Here is a 17,149-nt window from a genome sequence, read left to right as displayed (position 1 = left end):
GTGCCAATATGGCTGGCCAAGGAGGTCCTATCCCCTACAGTGGCAATATGGCTGGGCAGGGAAGCCTCAACCCTGTGAGTGGCAATATGGCTCGTCAGGGAAGCTTCAACCGTGGGAGTGGCAATATGGCTCGTCAGGGAAGCTTCAACCGTGGGAGTGGCAATATGGCTCGTCAGGGAAGCTTCAACCGTGGGAGTGGCAATATGGCTCGTCAGGGAAGCTTCAACCGTGTGGATGAGGGTTCAGTGCCCCAAACGGGTCTCGGTGGGGGCATTTTGGTGCGTCAGGGAAGCTTTCAGAGCAACAGAAGCACGTCACCGTCCCTTGACGGGGGAGGCCAGCTGTGCAGGATAGCAAGTGTATCATTCATTGATCTAGAATCTGAGAGCATGTGAGGTTGCTGTGACGGGGGATGCATTTCCTGTACGCTCTGTCCCTGTGTCCCTGTGCCTGTCGCTGAGCTTTGAGGGACATATATTTTAACGAGTGTAATGTGCCTAAAACTTGGCGTTATGCTGAAGACCAAGTGGTATGTATCGGAATGTGTGAAGTCCCCCCAAAAAACAACAACAACAACCAAAAACGAAGATAGACCACTGGTACATCCTTTGATCTCACTTCTTTTATCTCCTTTCTAAGTTTACAGGTTCATTAGAGGAAAGTGATAGATATTTTCCTGTAAGCCACCATGGATGTCTTAACAAGATTATTTTTGTTTTTTTTTCCGATCACCCGGGCATGTGAAGATGTTTTTTATATTTGCTTTAGAGACACGGAATAGACGAGCGAGAGCGGTATAAGGATAAATGGCCATTGCCTATGGTGCCAGCTTGCTTTGTGTCTTTTTTTTCTTTTCTTTTCTTTATTCCTTTCAATGTGTATGTGTGTGTGTGTGTCATATTTTATGTGTCTACACCTTGCTTGTGACGCAGGAACTAAAGGGAGTCTGTCTTGCCTCTTACAGCTGCTGGACCGAATATCACACTTGCGTCTTGGTATGTTGTGAAGTGACTGCAGTGGCCAGAGTGTGCTGTTTTTGAAAGACACCACTTCTTCCCTAGGGTGTGTCTTTTTTATGCTGATGAGTGTGAGCCAAGAGGGCCGTTCTTTTTCTGTTTTTTTTTTCTTTTTGTTTTGCTTCTCTTGGTCCACTTCTGGCTGCACCTCCTGGGTGGCAGAACTGCTGAGACGCTATACGGCTTTTGTGTTTGGTTTTGCTTTTTTTTTCCCCCTGGGACACAGTTCCGTTCTTTTCGATTGCGGTGTGCGTACACGCGTAGAGAAGGGGAGAGAGTGTGCCAAGGGTAGGGAGCGAGACAGAGGGGGGCGTGCACGTGTGCGCACCTGCAATGACGACCAGGCTGTCACCGGCAGTGAGGAGCGACGTGGCGATGCCAGCGACATCCGGGCAGGCGTTCTCGCGGAGCCCGTCCTTCGTGTTGCCGCCGGTGATGCAGAGCAAACTGACAGGCGGCGGCGGCGGCGGTGGCCGCGCTGGGCGGCTGCGCTTCAGCGTCACCCCCGGTCAGCGGCTCTCGGGCGGGACGGCGCTCCTCTTCCATGCGTCCAGGCCGAATGGGGGAAGCGTAATTGCAGCGCCTTCAGTGGAGGCGGACGGCGCGCAGGGGAGGCGGCAACGGCGTTTCATGCGAAGCGTCGCTGGAGACGTGAGCGGGGAAAGCAGTGCGGGCGCGGCCCCACTGACGAGGTGTCGTTCGCGCAGTTTTGGAAACTCGCAGCTGCAAATGCACGGAACGATGGGAGAAGGCCCCAAGGGAAGCATTACTGGTCCGCTGAGCGAAACTTCCTCGCTAGCCACTGTGAACTCCACAAGGGCCAGCGTGCAGCTGCGCAACCGGGGGCGGAAGACGACGACGGGTTTTGATCCCGGCATATACGGCGTGCTGCTGCCGGCAACATTGAAGCTGCGAGTGGCGGAGGAGACGCAGTTCGGTGGCGTTGTGGGTGTGGTGGCCAGCGAAATGATGGCGGAACGTGATGCGCAGCGGGCCTCCCGAGGTATGGCTTTACTGAACACCAACAAGATGCAGGCTGTGCCGCTGCTTGAGTTGAGACAATTTGAGACAAAAATGAAGCAACTTCAAGAACGTGGGCGACAAATGCGGCGCAGGTGGAAGCGGAGCGTGTTGGGTGTGCCTGGGTCGAATGGTGGCGCGGTCATGATGATAGAAGACGGTGATGACTTGAGCTCGGAGAGTGGGGGAGAGTACGGCCCCAATGATATGTTGCATTCCCCCCGATCACAGAGGCCGTATGAAAAGGTTGAAAATGCTAAAACTGTTGCCGTCGCTCGGAAAGCACAGATCGATGCACTTCAGCACGTTAATGAAGAGTCTCGGGGCACGGCGCTGCTGCGCCGTGAACTACAGAAAAGTCGCTGTGAAGTGGATCAGGCGCGGAACGGTCTCTCTGCTTCGGAACGCCTCAGAAAAGCGCAGAAGCATGAAGAACAAGTGCAAGTGATGGCAGGCGAGGGAACACAGCCTGCGGGGATGCAGCTTTCCATGGAGGATGTGTCGTGGGGTGCGGATAGCATTGCTTCGCTGCACAATGCTGCGTCCTCCCCGCTTTCACATTCCCTCTCGTTGATCACAGGCACTAGACATGACAGCAACAGCGCCTCGGGTCGCCGCGTCAGCCCTGTGCTTCGAGTTCTGCTGCATCGTGGAAAGACTGCGATGGTGTATGGGCTGGATCCGGCGAACTTGCGAAGTGACAGCAAAAAAAAAGAAAAACTGCTTCTGGAGCCACCGTATTCTTCGTCAGAGTGGGCAGCACCCGCAGAACCGGTCTCAGGTGCATTGACCACTTCGAAAGCAAAGTCGGAGAAGATGGCATTGCACGCCCACAAGGGCAACACACATCGGCCGCGCAAAGCGCTTCCTGTTGAGTATGGCGTAGGGGAACAGTCGCGCTTACTCTACGAGACACTTGTGACAGAAAGCCGTATTGGGGATCTGCAGGCGGAGATTCAACATGGCGAGGATATCCGACGCACGAGGCAGCTGCTGCTGGATCTTCGACCGGAAAGGGAGAGGCTTCTGGATGAGTCACTTAAGCACTCCCACAAGAACCCAATTGTTATTCTACAAGAGCACCGCCAACAGCTCTTTAAAGAGGCGGAAGCAATGGACGTAGAGGAGCGACAGCAAGCATGTTTCACATTCGTTGATCTCCTAGAAGAGCGATACCGCGGCGAGATCGCCGATAACTCATGGCCCGCTGTGGCCAAAGCGCTGCAGCGAACACGTGATCTCATCCAGATCTCCCCCAGCCGCTGCAATCTGCGCAGTTTTCGGAGCAATGTGAAGGATTGTTTTCTGATGTCGCACCTCATGGAGTGGCCCGTTCGTGAGTTCCTGCGTCGACTCGCCCAACTCTTTGATATATCGACGGCACAGTACAAGGCGGTCATGGCGAACGTGTACCAACGACTTGACCGACCGCAGAACTACCAGGCACGGTTCCGCGAGATTGAACGCACAATTCCTGGCATGGAGCAGCCACCAGAGCTGCGCCTCCGCATCACAGTACACCGCTGTCGCTTCGTGCTGACTGACGCAGGTACGTGCGCAGTTGTACTCGCGCATGGTGGCGCGTTATGCCACGAGGGCGGTGTGGAGCGGGTAGAAGTTTCCGTCCAGCTGAAGAGCGATCATCAAACGACTGTTACCACTGTGGCTCAGGCGCGTACGAACAGTGCAGATGAGACGGACGACATGGGTGCGAGGCAGCGAAGCTCCGAACAGGCACTGCGGTTTGTTGCAAATATGCTTGACCAAGCATTCCGGATGCAGCTGTGCGAGAATGGAGCTCTAGAGGTGTTTCTGCTTCGCAGTGGCCAGGTGATGTGCTCAGGTGTGCTGCGCCTGTCGGAGTGCGCCTTCAATACACGTGGCGTCGCATTCCTGTGGCTCCGTTTGTCAGGGCCGATGTGCTCGCAGGCCGAGGTGAAACTCACTCTGGAGGTCCTGGGCGATAAGGAGCGGCGGAAAAAGCTGCCCAAGTAGCACTTGAACGTGTGTGATGTGAGGACTGAATACGAAAATGTAGAAAAGAAAAAAAAATATATATATAGATTCCCAACACAAACCTGGAAACATCTATTTGTGCCAATAGGACCTATTCCTCATATTGGCTCGTATGTAGTGGCGATGCTAACTCTTAAGTGCATTCCTTTGATGTTTTGCTTCTTTTTGCCTTTCTTCCACGTTCCATTGATCGTCTTGTTCCTCGAATCGGGGCCTCCGCTCCGCTCCGTGCTGTGCAGCTGTCGCGTTGTTCTCGTTCTCTCTCTCTCTCTCTCTTTCTGTGTTACTCTCATAGTGTACCAAGGCCTGCTGAACGTCGGGGAGGGGGGGAAGCAAACACAACACCTGCACAAAGGTGGTACTGGGGTTCGGGGAGTGTATTCCAATGCGGGTGAGGCTGATAGCTACGAGGGAGCAGACTGCTGCTCTCTCTTGCTGCACCTCGCAGGTGCGGCGGAGTCAGCCTCTCATTGCTATGCTAACACAGCGCCGTGGCTGCAGTACACCCGAGCAGCATGTGCATCATTATCGGCCACATGATCTCCGCGGTGGCAGCCGAAAAAAAATATATGCCGACGCTCCTGGAACTTCCATTAAAGCAGCATCAGCAGCAACAGTGAACGCAGCGTCGTCGGTGAATCTTACGCCCGAATCGGTTGCGCCACCGTCGCCGCTAACGGCTGACGTTGCCGTGGAGTACATGGCGGCTCTGCGCGGGCTGCACCGCTCGCTGGGCATCTCGCATGCGGCGTCGCGGACCCGCTGGCAGGGGCGTGAGTTTCTTCAGCACGGCATGCCGTGCAAATCCGCCGCGAAGCCGCAGGAGATGTGGGCCATGACGGAGGCACTGGCCTGTGCCGTTGTGGTGACGTGTGCGCAATTTGAAGTTGGAATCTTCGAGTGCCCGTACGGCCGTGATAGCGTCGAGTTCTTGAGAGCTTACTGGCAGGAACGGCTGTTATCATCATCTTCGTCTTCGTTGTCATTATCGCTCTGCAGCTGCGAGGAGGCCTCTCTCCTCGGGCGGCTCACAATGGCGGTGCTGGAGCAGCTTACCAGCCGCAGTTTCCGCGTCTCGGCGGGAAACCGTATGCTGCTGTCGCAGCTTCTGTGTGAGGCATTGCTTCCCGCCGTGGTGCAGCTGCTGCAGAGGGATGCCCTCTTTATGCCGACTGATAGAAGCGGTGAAGGAGGTTCATGTATGACGGCGGATCAGGCCACAGCATTCTCGGTGTTACTCAATACACTCACCAAGGCGGCGGCAGCGCAGTGGGTGCGACGTGAGGCGTCAGTGGACGCGCAGGAATTCCTTTTTTTAGGGATGCCAGCATCCCTACTGCCTCCTAACTCAGATGGCGCCTCGTGTGGGATGCATGCGATTCAAGTGAAAGTTGCACCACTCTCACTGCCCAAACTGTCGCGGGTGCTGCGGCAGTACGCCAGCAGCGTTTCATCGCTCCCGTTGAGGGAGACGGCATTGCCAGTGCTTCGCTTCTTCACACTCACCCAGTGCGTCCCACTTTTCGTTGCGCAACAGGATCACGACAACAGCAGTGGTGGCGACAGTATTCAGACGGAAGAGGTAGCATCGCTGGTGAAATCCCTCACATCTGTGCTGCAGACGGTTCTTGACCCTGGTTTCACATCTTTGTCACACCAAGTGGCGAACATTGCATCTATTTACGCACGCATTCTAACTTTTCGCTCCGCTGCTAATGGCAGTAGTAGTAGTATTAGTGGTGGTGGTGGTGGTGACGCTGCTATTAAGTCCCCGTTGTCGTGGGGAATCTTCGAGGGAGTTATGTTGGGGCTACAGGAAAACGTTTTTCATCGAGTCGAGGCTCTCTCGCCATCCGTTGTGATGCTGCATCTGTGCGAGCGCGTAGCACCACACGCGAAGAGGTATCTATTCTCGGATCTGGCTGCATTGCTGAGAGCACTTGCGAAGATCTACCGCGTTGTATGCAGACACCACGACGAGCAGTTACAACAGCTTCAACCGGTTTCACCTGTCATGACGGATGCTAGCGGTATGGCATGTCAGGTGTGCTGCGGCCATGACGTGAGTGTGGCGCACTCTCGATTCCAGCGTCGCCGTAGTAATGCTCCCATGTCGCCGCCACCGAGGCCAACTACGGCCAGTACAATGGCGCAGGCGGTTCGAAAGGTTGCCCCAGGATCACACCCACACTCATTGGCGTCATTAACTCCCTACGCCGTCAGCAGCGACGATATAGCGGAGATTGAGGGCGAGCTGGAGGTGCTTCTGGATGCCTGCGTCGCGGTCATTGAGAGACATATGTTGTCATCGTGCATAAGACGTCCGGTGTTGGTGGCACAGCAGTCCGGCACATCTTTGCCCATTGCTGACAAGGACAACAACTACAACATTGCAGGAGCAAAGACTGAGGGACTCGAAACTGTTGGCGTGTCACGTGCCAAGGCACTTGGAGGAAAAAGTCGACTACTGAGGAGGTCCCTCTCTAGCAGGGAGCTTGTGATGATTGCCGAGGGTATTCATGTTCTGAGCTGGCGGCCATTTGTAGCGTTTCAGGAACGACTGCTTCTTGCACTATCATCGGAGATTGGACAGGATGAGTTGGAACCAGTACAGTACGCACACCTTGTTTGCCTGCTCCTGCGTGCACCCCCTGCACTTCCCTCTGACATCTTCCACGCTGTTGGTGATCGTCTGAAGCGACTCATCCATGCCGAAGCTGTTACAGCACCAACAGGTCCGGAAGACACCAACGAAGTGATTGCCGTGGCTCACGTGCGCCCGCTGCAAGACCAGGCACTGTCTCTAAATGATTCATGCGCTGTTGTCTTTGCCTTTGCGCAGAAGATGGGTGAAAGCGCACTCCCACTCCTGCATGACCTCCTTGTACGCTGCGGCCAGCGCGTCCTCTGCGACTGTGGCACACCTGAGGCGTGCAGAGACAGCAACACTGTCGTTGCTCTGACGATGTTTGTGGTGAGTGCGACGTGGGCAATTGCCCATGCGGCGGACGGTCGTGCAGTTTCCTTCATTGCAGCTTCTCGCGACCATGCGGCTTGTGTCTTGGCGGCGTGTGCCAGCGGGTCTGATGCTGCTTCTCTCTCTTCGCTGATGCCCACGATTCGGGAGCAGGCTTTCGCCTGCATGATGCTGGAAGGGTCAGGCGGGCTGTACGACGGTGGACCTGCTGTGGCGGCGTTGCGCGAGCGTCTGCAGGAGGCCTACATCTCATGTGCTGGTCGGTGCGACAGTGTGGAGGTGGCTCGGTTTGCTGCGGGGTTATTCGCAAGTGGCCCACTTGATGTGTCGTGCGACAGCGCAGAGACGCAGGCGAGCGGCACCACGCTGCTGCAGTTTCCGCCATGGATGATTGCCCCTCTGAGGCTGCAGGAGCGGTGCGTGCGTGGTGGTCGGCTACTTGCCGTGTCGTTCCTGCCGCTTCTCCGCAGTGGTGGTAGTGGTGGTGTTGGCAACGATACTATCACTTCTGCTGTAACCTGTCTGTTGGCGGTAGTGCGACTCCACTGCCGTACCTTCGCCACGCTTGTTACGACGCTTCGTCTTCTGCGGGCGACGGACGCCGCGCTGCTTGTCAATACTGCTGTGCTTGAGGTGGTGCTTCGGAAGGTGACGCAGCTGACGCGGCGAACAGCACGCCCGCTGGATTTATTTCTATTCTTTACCATGTACGGTGACTGCCCGCCGGTGGTGTCGGCGTGCCTGGGCGAGCTCAGCGCAGAGGCGCAGTGCTTTGATTCCAAGAACGCCTTTGTGCCTATTGTCCAAATCAACGCGGCAGTGCGGGCGGTGCGTCGGTTGCCGTCGAGTGCGTTGCGGCAGCGGTGGTTCGCAGCAGTGACGCCTCTGATCCTGCACGCCGTTGCCGTGTCGTGGGAGACGCTCGACGTTGTGCTGGACTTGGTGGAGCTGGTGGGCGCCGACGACCCTGAGCTTCTGCAGGGTATTCTCAGGTCGTCAGCGTCGGTGCAGGCGATTCACGAGACGTTCAGCTTTACGGCGCCGGGCGACACACTGCTGCGGCTGCTGTTGTTGCTGCAGGGTGGCAACTCCTCTCACCGGACAGTACGTCGACTACACCTGGCCGCGGTGAAATTGCTGCAGAGTGGCAAGGTCTTCCTGCCGCTGGACCGACTGGCGCAGGCGATGCTGCTGCCGTCCATCGAGGGAACGACACTCGACCGACGACTGAAGCGATATTTCGTGTTCCGCATAGAGAAACTGCTGCGGCCTCCACGCCTGTCTTCTCCACGCGCTGCAGATGATCATGATCAAAAAACATCTGCAATGTTGACATCCAAGGAGCGAGAACAGCAGGGATGGGATGAGTCATTGAATTGCCTGGAACTGGAGCACTGGCTGGCGCTTCTGCGCTACTCTCCCATAGGCACACCCTCCTCTTACAGACTGCTTATGACGATGAAGCAGGACAGGGCTGACGCTGCGCGGCGGAAAGGAGGTCGAACGCTGACCACAGCTGTGGAGACGGCAACACCAAGAATAACCACAGCCACCGCTGCAGCAGCACCACCAACGACTCAACACGAACATTCAGCCTTCTCTTTTCTGGAGGAGCATGATGAAAGTGCCAACAGCAGTGGTACAGGGGAGTCATGTGGTAGACGTAGTCGGCGTCTTTCGGTTGTGTACACCTTCTCGGAGCGCACCATCTTGTGCCTGCGTCAATCATTGGGTGCGTCACGCTTCATTGTGTTTGTGAGTGAACTCTTGCGCCACAGCTCGAGTATGGCGTCTGACGCACTTTTTCCACAGCCAACAGGTGCCTGCGAGGGCCCATGGATGTACGACGGCAGCCCTTCTCCGCTCGCTGACGAGCGTGTGAAGCCATTCGTGCGCTTGGCAAGCTGTCTAGTGGAAGATATGTCGGCTGATCTGGGAGGCTTTCTCCAGCGTGAACATGCGCAACAACAGCTCCACTCACAACGATCTGTAGGGAAACCTCTCGATAAGGAAGTCACTTTAGACATTGGAGCCGTTCTCGACTACGTGCAGCTGCTTAACCTGTACGACACACCACGGACTGAAGAGCGGCTGCTGCTGCTCTCAAGCGGTGCGGGGGGAGACATATTCGATGATGCTGTGTCTCTGCCGCAGAGGCACCTCTGCCGACTGCTGTTGCAAGTGCCCCAGCACTGGGGATCAACATCGTCTGTTGCTCCTGCCTCTCGTGGTGGTGGTGATGGTGGAGGTGATGTGGTGCGTGTGCGTCTCTGCAACATCTCTTCGGTCTTTGACTACTGCTGCACACCGGCGGTTTGCTGTTTGCCATTCGGTACTTCAGACATGCCAGAGGGGCTGCGCCGTTCACTTTCGGACATGTTTGGCACCAATCGCCCGCTTCTAAGTGATGTGTTACTGCCACTGTCAGCTGCGCAGTCTCTGCAGAAAACTCTCGACAGCGCCATCAAGAGACGGCTTCTAGACGCACTGATGCAATGCGTAGTGCGTGATGGGGAGTCGCCCGCCACCACGAGGGCGCGGCTCGCAACACTTGGTCCGCGTGATTTGGCCTGCGTCGTACAGGCATGCGTGATGCGGGAAGCGGCTTCTGGTGGTGATGCTGATGCTGTGCGGCACAGCAGGAAAATGGCAGCGGCAAATGCAGTGGAGCTGCTGACGGATATGCTGCCGAGCACGAAGGCGGAGGACCTCCACGACGTTGTGCTCGCACTTCTCCCGTTGACAGCTTCCGAAGCACAACAGCAGCACCAGCAACGACATCTATCGAATGCGCAACTTCAGGGAGATACGATGGCTGAGGTACGTCGCTTCCTCGCGCACGTCGCGGTTGTAATGGGGAATGACACAGAGCGCTTCCCGCTACCGCTGATGCTCGCCATTCTGAGGCGCCTCCACCTGCCGCATGGCCTTGTCTCACCAGCTGCTGCGCAGATGATGCTGGCGAGCCTTCACGCGACACATGACTCGGCAGACCAGCAGCAACAGACGGATGACGACGGCAAGGGACATCTACCAGAGAGTGGAGTCCAGGCAGTGAGTAAAAAGGGACACTACACGGCAACGGTAGCGCTGCTGCGGAGTATCGTCGCGTCGTCGTCGTCGTCGTCGTCCCAAATTTTGGACACCGCATGAGAAGTATGAAGGAGTGAATGAGGCATTGGGATCGCAAGCACTTCACATAAATGNCAGAGAGTGGAGTCCAGGCAGTGAGTAAAAAGGGACACTACACGGCAACGGTAGCGCTGCTGCGGAGTATCGTCGCGTCGTCGTCGTCCCAAATTTTGGACACCGCATGAGAAGTATGAAGGAGTGAATGAGGCATTGGGATCGCAAGCACTTCACATAAATGCCCTGCGGCGAATGTGAACGACAACAGCAACGTAATGAAAGAGAACGTGGGAGGTGTGAAAAGGATATTGCTGCGGTTCATGTGGTTGATACTCACAGATACAGTGTTTTGCTCTGGTTAAACTGTAAAATGAAGAGCCAAAGGACGATGTGATTTGCAGATGCTGCTGCTGCTGCTGCTGCTGTTGCGGCGGCTCTCCCTATCGTGTGCCTAATCCTCAACGTTTCTCCTCTTGTGTGGCTTTGTGTGTGTGTGTGTGTGTGTGTGCCTCAATTGAGAGGCTCTGTGACACCCGAAGCTGGCCGCTTTTAACGTGAAGTAGTCTTAGTGCCGATGAGCGCTGCAACGCGCAAGACGGCCGTGGCAGTAGCAGCAGCATCAGCAGCAGAAGCAGAACCGACGACGGAGAAGGAACAAGAAGATAAACAAGGAGAGCGGGCGGCGTACGATGAGCTGCAGCGTCGTCTGGTGAGACTCTCCAAGTACAAACAGGCAGAGTACTACTGCGTCGAGGGCATTGCCACGCTGCGGCAGTCTCTGCGTGAGGTGGTGCGGCTTGAGGGCGACGCCGGCAGTGACAACAGCAGCGCCCGCTCGGAGTTGGCAAGGGCTCGGCAGGATGCTCGACGCGCGCATCAGCAGCTGGACAGACTGACTAAAGAGGCACAGCGTGCAGCGCGACGTGGCGGCACCGCAGACGAGGCAGACCTGAAGGAGTTGCTTCACCACGTGGAGAGCGCTAGGCTGTGGTACCGCGATTGCTTCCGAGTCGTGTTGTCACATGAGCGGCAGCCGCAGCGGCACGAGGGTGCGGTGGTGGAGGGTTCTGCACATCCGCCTGCGCGGCACTCGCCGGTGGATCTCAGCACCCCGCTGCTCGCAGCGAACGGCGCCGCGCCGTCCATCACCGTGTCGGACGAGGAGTTCCGGCTCTTCGCCGATCAGGTGCGGCGGAACGACGACCTCGCTGACGCCACGCTGGACCGCATTGCGCTGGGCCTCTCGCGGCTGCACGAGAACGCGGTGCACATGACGGCAGAGCTGAGCGCGCAGGAGCAGATCCTGCACGAGGTGGGGGGGAAGGTGGGGACAACCCACACGAAGTTGGGCGCGATGAATACGAGGCTGCGAAAGGTTCTGGCGAAGAACAACAAGTGCGACTTCTGCATGTACGCCTTCTGTTGCGTATTGCTGGTTGGTGTCGTTGTTGCTATTGCCATCCTCCTCAAATCCTGAGAGGCGCGTGCGTGTGGAGGGGTGGTGGTGGTGGTGGGGGAGGGCGAGAGCCCAAGGAAAGAGAGACTGTGTGTGTGTCTGTGTGTGCTTGTGTGTGAAGGTACGTGGTGGTCTGTTGTGGCGCAACCGTATTGACGCCCCCACGATGAAGACACAGGTACAGACACCCACGCACACACACACGTCCATAGGCGTTTGCTTCATTGCGTTCATCCCATGGATTTGTGTTGCCCGGCGGGTGGGCTGGTGCATGCGCAGCGGTGCTGCAGGACTGGCGTTGCGTCTGGGATGTCACGTCCCGTGCGAATGGCGGCGCACACCCCGCAGCTGTGCAGTGCATGTTGCCCGTTTGTTGTTTACTGAGGTGCATGTATGTGTGTGTGTGTGTGTGTGTGTGGCCTATTTGCCTTCTGCTGCCATCTCTTTGTGACCTTTTTTTTTGTTGTTGTTGTTGTCCCCGTTAGTGTTGTATTTCTTTTCCCCGGCGGTGAGGAAGGGAGGTGAGGTGGTGGAGAGGAAGAGGCAATCACCCGTATACTATACTGGCTGTCTCGCACAGTCCTTCACACAAACAAAGTCAGCAACCAAAAGAGCGAAAAGCAAAAAAAAAACCCAAAAAAGGCGGGAAGAGGGGTGAGGGGGAGGGAAACACCAAGAAATCAAAGGTGCGAAGGAACAAGGCAACATAAGAACAAAGGAAGAACGTGTCTGTGTCCACAGCGGAAAAGAAACAAAAACAAAAAGGCATTGGTGCCATTCGTATACGCCCAGGACGCAATACACGCCAACACCCTCACCCGCGTTTCACCCTTTCCACTCGTCGCACCGCTCAGTGACGCATTGCACGCACACGTGCCCCTACACACAGAGTATAACATCGTGCCCCACTGTACTGGGGTGTGGCACGAAGAAAGGTGAACGTGGGACTGCGTTGCCGCTGCTGCTGGCTCAGTTGCCGAGGTTTCGGTAAATACGCCAGGATGATTTCCAGCATCAGTGGAATGCTGAACCTCAACAACCTGGACATGACAAGCGATGCCAATGACGTCATAATCGTGCGCCACCCCAACGGCCGACTCTACAGCACGCAGTTCAACGTGCGTTTCGGCAAGGTGAAGGTGCTGCGCCCCAGCGACAAGGTCGTACAGGTGGAGGTGAATGGCGTACCGACTACCGCCGTGATGAAGATGGGACCCGACGGCGAGGCGTATTGGCTCAAGCCGACGTTTTCATCGGAGAGCGAGGTTGGCAGGCCGGAGTCACCTGTTGCCACCGCCAACGCCTCGTCGCTACCGCTTGAGCCGGTGCCAAAGTCTGAATCACAGTCGACACGTGCGGCAAAGGCAGCAACAGCCTCAGTAACGACGGAAGAAGCGGCGACAGAAGCCGAGGCAATGCCATTTAGGGCGGAGAGCGATATCGCCGCCAAACAACCGTTAATTGAAGAGGACATCGATGGGCATCTTAAGGTGAATGAGGCGGCAAGGCAGCTGGGGGCGGACCTCACGGAGGTGAAGCTCGCTCAGGAAACCGTTGTGGCAGCAGAGCGAGCTATGCGCAAGATTGCCCGACTCTCCATTGAAGACGATGAGTACTTACGCGAGACAGCTCTTCTTGAAGAGCAAGAGGGTGTTTTGTCACCAAAGCTTGCGATGTTTGAACGCCACGGTGATGCATTTAAAACTGCTCTAAGCCAACTCGACACACTCGGTGGGACTCCGTCTAATAGTTGCGTTTCTGCTCCTGCAGATGGTGGTGATGCTTCTGTAGGAGACGAAAGGAAACCCGTTTCTGCCTTTACCAGGCCTGTACCCACCAACGAGGGGGGATGTGACGGGGCGGAAACAGCAGCAGCAGCAGCAGGCGCGGAAGCAGCAACCCCAAGAACTGACGTTGCAGCTGAGCCAAGGACGGTTGCAGTCGATGTGCATGATGGGTCGACACTGGCCTGCGTGCCAGCCAGCATTGCTGCGAGCGACGACGAAATCGACATAATGGACGATGACTATATCTTCGAGGGTATCATTGATGAAGAGGCGTACGATGCGTATGAACTGGATACCTCCACCGTCCACAGGGCGGGCGCCTCCCCGATGCGGCCCGCGTCTTCGCCGCGGCGCCGCCGCTCGGCTCCTCAGAATGCCCCGGGCCCCAACGACGCGGGCAACATGATGTATTTCACGCGCACCCAAATCCCCACAGAGGCGGATATGCGCAAACTGAATCTCGTGGAAGGGCATAACCGGGTGCGCTACATCACACACAGCTCACTGCGTGGTGAGGTCACCGTGGAGGCGAATGTGTTCCTTTGGGACAGCACCGACCGTCTCGTCGTGAGCGATGTGGATGGCACCATCACAAAGAGTGACATGCTGGGGCACTTGATGCCGCTGCTCGGTCGTGACTGGACACACCCCGGCATCTGCGCGCTCTACAGCAAGATTGACCAGAACGGGTATAAGTTTGTCTACCTCACTGCGCGCAGCGTCTCACAGATCAGCATGACGCGCCGGTTCCTGTGGAGCATCGAACAGGATGGCTATCGGCTGCCGAAGGGGCCGGTGCTGACGGCACCGCAGCGCTTCTTCACCGCGCTCACACAGGAGGTGTCAAAAAAGTCACACTTCTTTAAGATTGCGTGCTTGAAGACTGTTCTTGACGCATTCCCGCTACACAGCAAGCCGTTCTACGCAGGCTTTGGAAACCGACTCAACGATATGGTGAGTTACGCCGCGACACGGATCCCGCAACACAAGATCTTCATCATCGACACCAACAGTGCACTGCATATCTACAATGTGAAGCAAACATACAAGAATCTTGCACAACTGGTCGATGTCACGTTCCCACCTATAACAAAGCGGTCTTATTGGCAAAGGAGTGCAGAGAAAAGTAGCCATAAGCAACCCCCCGGGGGGTCAGGTGATACCGACGCCGGCAGCAATAGCTCCTTTGGCTTTGTCACAGGCACGCGGGGGTCGGCATCCCCGGCACTTTTCTCGCTTGATGGGAGCGTGTCGGTGTCGTCGAATGCCGGCGATGATGATCGGGCGCACGGATCATCCAGTGCTGCGTTGCAAGCCGCATACTTTGCGGAGCATGGCGGCGAAGGTGCCCACAAGATGGGCCTCGTCGAGTCGTCGCTGGAACACAGCGCCGACATGGCCCTCGACCAGGACTTCAACTCGTTCCTTTACTGGCGGGTTCATCCAAGCGATATGTTGCCCGAGAAGAAGACGGCGGAAGGGTCAGCCTCACCCAAGGGCGAAACGAAGAAGCAACAGCAGCAGCAGCAGCAGCAACAACAACAACAACGTAGTAGGTGGCTGACTATCAGCATCCTCTCGAATAATGCGAGCGAGAATTCTCAAGGAAATGATCAGGAGTCTAAAAAGGATGGAAACACTGTTGATGCCAGAGGAGGCCCAGCGGCACAACAGCCGCCATCAGTGGGAAGTGGTACTGAGAAGAGTTCCGAAGGCGTCGGTGACGCGTCACGAACGCCAACGCGGGTGGCGGAACGCAATCTCCACCAAGATGAGACGTTAAGGAGTCAAAAACCTGCTAGTGGTGGGGCCGGCACGCCAATCCGTCCCCCTGCAGCGAAGGATGAGCCACCTGGACGTGGAGGCGACGCAGCGTCACCTTCTAAATCGCCTGGTTGTAGTACTGATAGTGGTGTTCCTCCTGCCACTGTTGCTGCTGCGACCTCTGCCAGCAAAGAGGGCTTCTCGCGTGGGTGGCTCTTTTGGAAGTCGACGGCGTCTTCCGTCGAAACTGCACCATTGGAGTCTTCCGCCTCTGTGCAAGAGCTTGCACAAGATGAGAGAAATGAGGTGAAGGAGGAGGGAGAGGGGGCGTGTGCGGTGCCGTTCCCAAACGAGCTCTTCAGCGATGGGCACGCGGCGCCTCAATAACGCGGCATCGTCGCGGATGCCGCGAGAGTCACAACACCGCTTGTACGTGCATGAAGAGACAGACACACACAGAGAGCGAACGGGCGTGAGAGAGAGAGAGAGAGAGAGAGAGAGTGAAGGTGTGAACCTTACGCATACACATATACACGTTCCAGCGTTCTTGCATCACCGGCAATATAGTAGTACGTGTGTATTGCCGTCTCTCCGGTGCATGTGCGGCGAGTGGTGTGGGTGGCACGCCACGTGGTGTGCCTGTGGCCGCGACGCGTGAGGCGCGTGAGTGATGTTGTTTGTTGCTGTTGTTTGTTGTTGTTGTTGTTTGTTGTTGTTGTTGTTTGTTGTTGTTGTTGTTGTTGTTGCGCCACGCCACCGGAGGACTTGCGACCTGCACGACAGGGCGGGTGGCTCCGCGTGGGTGGCGGGATCGCTGGGGGCGGGGCGGCTGCATATGAGGACAGGCGACCAAAACATCCAGAAAAGAAGAACAAAACAAAACTAACGAAAAGTGTGGCGTCGTTTTGGTTTCTTTTTTCTTTTTTACTTTACTTTTTCTTTCTTTCGTGTCTTTGGTCGTCTTTTGCTGCCTTCTCGTGTGATTGTCTCTGCGGGCGTGCACGTTGTGCGCCTTGCTGCTGTTCGGTGCCTGTGCTCTGTCTCTCTCTCTCTCTCTCTTTCTCTCCCTGTTACCATCTCCTCTGCGTCCTCTCTGCAGCGGTGTGTGTGTGTGCGGCACTGGCAGCAGCAACATACGCAGGGGACACGGCAGCAGCGAAGTAACACCGCACAGCGCGCAGTCATAATGGGAGCGGTGCCCCCCTCCCCCTCCCCGTCATGTGAGTGCGGCGTGAGTGCGCTCATCCGCGGGTGTGATTCCACGCACCACTCCGTCGTGCCGTTTGTCTGCAGAAAGTATACACGTTTCTCTGTCTCTCTCTTCTTCTTTCCTTCTCTCTCTCTCTCTGTGTCTGCGCACGTGTCTCTTCGCCGCCCCTGTGCACCACTGCCAGTAAAGGAAGCAGTGACGGGAGATGGAGTTTGACGAAGACGTCGCACCGCTGATGCAGAAGATGGACGGGGCGCTCGCCCGCATGCAGACGGAGCTGCTGCCGCTCCTCGCCGCCCTTGACGAGGACGTGCTGGTGTCGCACTACAGTGTGGACGAGCAGGCCCGCATCTCACTTGCTGCCGCATTCGCGCTCGTCTTGCTGACGTACGCACACGACCGGCTGCAGTACAACAAGCGCGCGGCGGCCGTCGACCCACAGGTGCAACTCAAGATGGACCGCGTCGTGGAGTACATCAAGAAGCTGCGCGAAATCACACAACTCCACACCAAGCCCCAACAGCAGCAAGAGGAACAGCAAGAGGAACAGCAGCAACCGAAGGAGACGACCGGTGGCAAGGGGGGTCGGAAGCGAGCACGTGTAGAGGCAGGCGACGCAAAGAAGGAATCCACGAGCGACGATGCAATGCACGCAGCTGGCGGCGAGGCGACCGCTGATCCCTACGGTGACACAATTCTCTTCAAGGAGGTGGAGCGCGGTGTGGGAAAGGCGTCGGCGTTGCTGCAGAACCTGCTGGGGCATGTAAAGGCATC

General features: G+C 56.6%; 6 protein-coding genes across 6 annotated transcripts; all 6 read left to right on the top strand.

Moving 5' to 3' along the window:
- Nucleotides 1-8: 8 nt before the first annotated feature.
- DQ04_01871050 (hypothetical protein) lies at nt 9-395 on the top strand (the record flags this gene model as incomplete). Its single annotated transcript, XM_009311259.1, has 1 exon — nt 9-395. The coding sequence occupies one exon, from the start codon at nt 9-11 to the stop codon at nt 393-395; it is 387 nt and encodes a 128-aa protein (XP_009309534.1).
- A 954-nt stretch (nt 396-1,349) lies between these two features.
- DQ04_01871040 (hypothetical protein) lies at nt 1,350-4,031 on the top strand (the record flags this gene model as incomplete). Its single annotated transcript, XM_009311258.1, has 1 exon — nt 1,350-4,031. One exon carries the CDS (start codon nt 1,350-1,352, stop codon nt 4,029-4,031), a length of 2,682 nt encoding a protein of 893 aa, XP_009309533.1.
- Nucleotides 4,032-4,437: 406 nt separating this feature from the next.
- On the top strand, nt 4,438-10,182 carry DQ04_01871030 (hypothetical protein; the record flags this gene model as incomplete). Its single annotated transcript, XM_009311257.1, has 1 exon — nt 4,438-10,182. One exon carries the CDS (start codon nt 4,438-4,440, stop codon nt 10,180-10,182), a length of 5,745 nt encoding a protein of 1,914 aa, XP_009309532.1.
- A 550-nt stretch (nt 10,183-10,732) lies between these two features.
- Nucleotides 10,733-11,635, top strand: DQ04_01871020 (putative Qb-SNARE protein; the record flags this gene model as incomplete). Its single annotated transcript, XM_009311256.1, has 1 exon — nt 10,733-11,635. One exon carries the CDS (start codon nt 10,733-10,735, stop codon nt 11,633-11,635), a length of 903 nt encoding a protein of 300 aa, XP_009309531.1.
- Nucleotides 11,636-12,615: 980 nt separating this feature from the next.
- Nucleotides 12,616-15,552, top strand: DQ04_01871010 (lipin; the record flags this gene model as incomplete). Its single annotated transcript, XM_009311255.1, has 1 exon — nt 12,616-15,552. The coding sequence occupies one exon, from the start codon at nt 12,616-12,618 to the stop codon at nt 15,550-15,552; it is 2,937 nt and encodes a 978-aa protein (XP_009309530.1).
- A 1,028-nt stretch (nt 15,553-16,580) lies between these two features.
- Nucleotides 16,581-17,149, top strand: DQ04_01871000 (putative 3 exoribonuclease; the record flags this gene model as incomplete). Its single annotated transcript, XM_009311254.1, has 1 exon — nt 16,581-17,149. A coding segment is annotated over one exon (569 nt), but the record flags the coding sequence as incomplete, so codon positions are not given.

Source organism: Trypanosoma grayi (genome assembly GCF_000691245.1).
Source record: "Trypanosoma grayi strain ANR4 Tgr_187_V1, whole genome shotgun sequence".
Classification (NCBI taxonomy): domain Eukaryota; phylum Euglenozoa; class Kinetoplastea; order Trypanosomatida; family Trypanosomatidae; genus Trypanosoma; species Trypanosoma grayi.
This window is presented reverse-complemented; position numbering and strand designations above follow the sequence as displayed.